The sequence below is a fragment of the Carlito syrichta genome, unplaced genomic scaffold (genome assembly GCF_000164805.1).
Source record: "Carlito syrichta isolate Samal-C Ts95f unplaced genomic scaffold, Tarsius_syrichta-2.0.1 Scaffold120597, whole genome shotgun sequence".
In the NCBI taxonomy this organism is placed as follows: domain Eukaryota; kingdom Metazoa; phylum Chordata; class Mammalia; order Primates; family Tarsiidae; genus Carlito; species Carlito syrichta.
The window spans coordinates 6,988-11,820 of record NW_007064693.1 but is presented as its reverse complement, the minus strand read 5'-3'; the positions used below and the strand labels follow the sequence as shown (position 1 = coordinate 11,820).

At 50.4% G+C, this 4,833-nt stretch overlaps 1 protein-coding gene across 1 annotated transcript in view; it reads left to right on the top strand.

Annotated features, from left to right (window-relative positions):
• SERHL2 (serine hydrolase like 2) overlaps window positions 1–4,833 on the top strand; it is a 22,050-nt gene that overhangs the window by 10,784 nt on the left and 6,433 nt on the right. The window contains exon 10 of the mRNA XM_021707598.1: window positions 4,718–4,752. Coding sequence (XP_021563273.1) covers window positions 4,718–4,752 — 35 coding nt within the window. The remainder of the gene's footprint in view (window positions 1–4,717; window positions 4,753–4,833) is intronic.

The following is a 4,833-nucleotide window of genomic DNA, read 5'->3' as shown; positions in this document are numbered from 1 at the left end:
GCAGGTCTCGAACCCGCGGGCTCAGGCAATCCACTCACCTCAGCCTCCCAAAGGCGCAGGATTACAGGCTGAGCCACCGAGCCTGGCTTGCTCTTTCTTATGGTAAGGGTCAGCCTCTCATGTTTGTTTGTTTTTTTTTTTTGAGTTGGAGTCTCACTCTGTCGCCCAGACTGGAGTGCAGTGGCCCCTCCCGCCCACTGCAGCCTCGACCTGCTGGACTCCAGCGATCCTTCCGCCTCAGCCTTACAAGTAGCCGGAATTACAGGCATGTGCTACCACGCCCAGCTGATTTTTTGATTTATTGTAGAGATGAGGTCTCTCTGCCCAGGCGGATCTCGAACCCGCGGGCTCAGGCAATCCACTCACCTTAGCCTCCCAAAGGCGTGGGATTACAGACTGAGCCACCGAGCTTGTTTTTTTATTGAGGACTACATATACCTGTCCTCTTGCCCATCTTACTATCTGATTATTGGCCTTTTTTCAATTTTTAGGATGTTGGGGAGATTGAATGGCAAATACTTTTCCCCAAGTTGTCGTTTATCTTTTTTGTTTTGTTTTGTTTTGGTTTTTGGGTTTTTTTTCTTTTTTTTTTTTTGAGTCAGAGTTTTACTCTGTCCCCCAGGCTGGAGTACAGTAGCACGCTCACAGCCACTGCAGCCTCTACCTACTGAGCTCAAGCAATCCTACTGCCTCAATCTTCCCAGTAGCTGGAACTACAGACACGCACCAGCACACCCAGCTAACTTTTTGTGATTTATTGTACAGACAGTATCTCACCATGTTGTTCAGGGTGGTCTTGACCCCCTGAGCTCAGGCAGTCCTCTCGCCTCAGCCTCCCAAAGTGCTGGGATTACAGGCATGAACCACTGCACCAGCTTGTTTTGTTTTTTTAGGCTGGAGTGCAGTGGCACGATCATGGCTCACTGCAGTCTTGACCTCTTGGGCTCAGGTAATCCTTCTGCTTCAGCCTCTAGTAACTGGGACTATAGGCATGTGCCACTACACCTAGCTAATCAATTTTTTTTTTAAAGAGAGAGGATCTGCCAAATGCGGTGGCTCATGCCTATAATCCCAACACTTTGGGAGGCAGAGGCAAGAGGATTGCCTGAATCCAGGAGTTCAAGACCAGCCTGGGCAATATGGTGAGACCTCTGCAATAAATCAAAAAATTAGCCAGGTGTGGTGGCTCACGCCTGTGGTTCCAAGTGCTTAGAAGACTGATGTAGAAGGATTGCCTGAGCCCAGCGGACAGAGATTGTAGTGACCGTGAGTGTGCCACTGCATTCCAGCCTGGGCAACAGAGTGAGACTACTACTCAGAAAAAAAGAGAAAGGATCTTGCTGTATCACTCAGGCTAGAGTGCAGTGGTGTGATCCTAGCTCACTGCAGCCTCAAACTGGGCTCAAGCAGTCCTGCCTTAGTCTCCCAAAGTGCTGGGAATACAGACATTAGCCACCACACCCAGCCTGTCATTTATCTTTTTTTTTTTTTTGAGTTGGAGTCTCACTCTTTCACCCAGACTGGAGTGCAGTGACATGTTCCCGGCCACCGCAGCCTCAACCTGCTGGGCTCCAGTGATCCTTCCGCCTCAGCCTTCCAGGTAGCTGGAATTACAGGCACGCGCTATCATGCCCGGCTAATTTTTGATTTATTGTAGAGATGAGGTCTTGCCAAGTTGCCCAGGTGGGTCTCAAACCCGCAGGCTCAGGCAGTCCACTCACCTCAGCCTCCCAAGGCGCGGGATTACAGGCTGAGCCACCGAGCCTGGCTCATTTATCTTTTGACTTTACTTAGGGTGTTGTTGGTTTTATTTTTTTTTCTTGCAATGCAGAATTTTTTTAAATGCAACTTTTTTGTCTTCTGGATTTTGAATCATAGTTAAAAATTCACGCTGATTCTAATACTGTTTGGGGTTTCATATTTGCGTTTTAAGTATTTGCTACATTGGGTACTTATCTAGTGTATGGAACGAGGTTTGGATCTGATTTCATCTTTTTGTGTGTATGTGTTGGAGTCTCACTCTGATGCCCAGACTGGAGTGCAGTGGCCGCTCCCGGCTACCGCAGCCTCGACCTGCTGGGCTCCGGCGATCCTTGCACCCCTCAGCCTCCCAAGTGGCCGGAACTACAGGTGCATGCTACCATGTCCGGTTAATTTTTTTATTTATTGTAGAGACGAGGTCTCGCCAAGTTGCTCGGGTGGGTCTCGAACCCCTGGGCTCAGGCAATCCACTCACCTCGACCTCCCAAAGTGGTGGGATTACAGGCTGAGCTACCGAGCCAGGCCTTATTCATCTTTTTCTAGATGATTCCTCAGTGGCCTAAAGCCTGATTTTCCCCTCTGGCATAAGAGACCATCGATCTCTATTTGGATCTGTCTCTGGACTGTGTGTTTGTCTGTGGGTCTGCTTACTATCATCTGTCTGCACTACACAGCTTAAATTATTGAGGCCCAGCCTAGGGTTTTCCTATCTAATAGGACAGTCCCTTTTTTTAAAATTTTTGAGTTGGAGTCTCACTCTGTCACCCAGCCTGGAGTCAGTGGCACGCCCACAGTCACCGCATCCTCAACCTGCTGGGTTCAGACCATCCTTCCGCTTCAGCCTTCCAAGTGACTGGAACCACAGGCGAGCACCACCATGTCCAACTAATTGTTTTGATTTATTGTAGAGATGAGGTTTTGCCAAGTTCCCCGGCTGGTCTCAAACCCCTGGACTCAGGCCATTCTCTCGCTTCCACCTCCCAAAGTGCTGGGATTATAGTCATGAGGCACCACACCCGGCTGGACAGTTTCCTTTTTTTTTTTGAGTTGGAGTCTCACTCTATTGCCCAGGCTGGAGTGCAGTGGCACACTCACGGCCACTCCAGTGTCGACCTGCTGGGCTCCAGCTATCCTTCTGCCTCAGCCTTCCAAGTAGCTGGAACTACAGGTGTGTGCTACCGGGCCTGGCTAATTTTTTATTTATTGTAGAAATGAGGTACACCAAGCTGCCCAGGCTGGTCCCTAACCCGCGAGCTCAGGCAATCCACTTGCCTCGGCCTCCCAAAGTGCTGAGATTACAGTCTGAGCCACCAAGCCCAGTCTCCTTTCATAGCTCTTTTACAGAGTTTTTCTTGGTTTATTTTTCCATGTGAACTTTAGAATGAGTTCATTTAGTTCCCCCAAAAACCCAAACTTGTTGGTATATCATATATGTGTATTTAAGTAAAATAATAATAATGTTTTTGTTTTGTTTTGTTTTTTTGAGTTGGAGTCTCACTCTGTCGCCCAGACTGGAGTGCAGTGGCCGCTCCCGGCCACCACAGCCTCGACCTGCTGGGCTCTAGTGATCCCTCCGCCTCACCCTTCCAAGTAGCTGGAACTACAGGCAAGCGTTACCACGCCCGGCTAGTTTTTTGATTTATTGCAGAGATGAGGTCTCGCTGCCCAGGTGGGTCTCGAACCACGGGCTCAGGCAATCCACTCACCTCAGCCTCCTAAAGGGCAGGATTACAAGCTAAGCCACCGAGCTCGGCTTGTTTGTTTTTAGTCAGAGTCTTACTCTGTCGCCCAGGCTGTGATGCAGTGGCACGCTCAAGGCCACTGCGGCCCCAACCTGCTGGGCTCTGGCGATCCTTCCGCCTCAGCCTTCCAAGTAGCCAGAATTACAGGCACGCACTATGCCACGCCCGGCTAAATTGTGATTTATTGTAGAAACAAGGTCTTGCCAAGTTGCCCAGGCTGGTCTAAACCAGTGGGCTCAGGCAGTCCACTCACTTTGGCCTCCCAAAGTGCTGGGATTATAGGCTGAGCCACCGAGGCTGGCCAGTAATAATGTTAATCACAGTAACTCTCATGTACCCATCACGTGGCTCAAACAGTGGCACAGCACCCTCTCCTTGAAACCTTCTCCAACTCCTCCTGGACCCGCCGAGGGGTGGACATCTGTTTACTCAGTCAGCAAGCACTTTTTGAGCACCTGCTGTGTGGCAGGCACCGTTTTTAGTACCGAGGACACAGCTGTGAACAAGAGAGACCAAACTTCTTGTCCTCATGGAGGCTACATTCTGGCAGAGGATAGAAGCAGTCGATAATTAAATGCCCGAATGCCTCAGAAAGTGTTCTGAAGGAAAATAAGTCAGAAGGGGGATGGAGAGGCCTGGCTGTGAAGGTGGTGTCTGAGAAGGACTCGTAGGGGGGACTCTTTGTGCCCCTCCCAGACACCCCATGCTGGTGGTTCTTGAGGGACATTGCCCAGGAGCAGAATTGGGGTGGGGCAGGGAATGGAGTCACTGCCTGAGGCTGCGGCTGGTAACCACCCAGGCCTCACGACTCTGCCAAGGTTTCCTTTTTCACTCAGTTTCTCTTCAACAGGTGATGATGTGATTCTTAGTGATGTGCTACTTCCTCGTGGTTAAAGATCCAGATGGACATTTCAAGTTTCTCAAAGAGCTCTTCGATGCCAGTTAGCCTAACTGTTCCCAGCCTCATTCTGCCCCTCTGCCCCTTTGGGTGGCCGGGAAGGCCTGTGTGGCCTGGCTGGTCCGAAGCCAGGTGGCCGTGGTCAAACCTTGTTCCAGCTGGACCCTAGCACAAGGAATCCAGGGCCGACTGAGGATGCCAGGGGTGGTTCTCACCAGTTCATGTGGGAGAAATGGGGTTCCCAGGGAGGTCGAGGTGCATCCCCTCACCCTGAAAGATGGCACTGAGGCCACTGTCTTTGTAATTCCACCTCCAGGTCTGGTGCTGAACAGAGACCGGAGGATCGCTTTGGTGAGTGCTGCTGTCTTGGGCCCCTGTTTGCCTGTTAGCTTCTCTTTTTTAGTTGTTTTTAAAATTATGTAGATTAAGCCG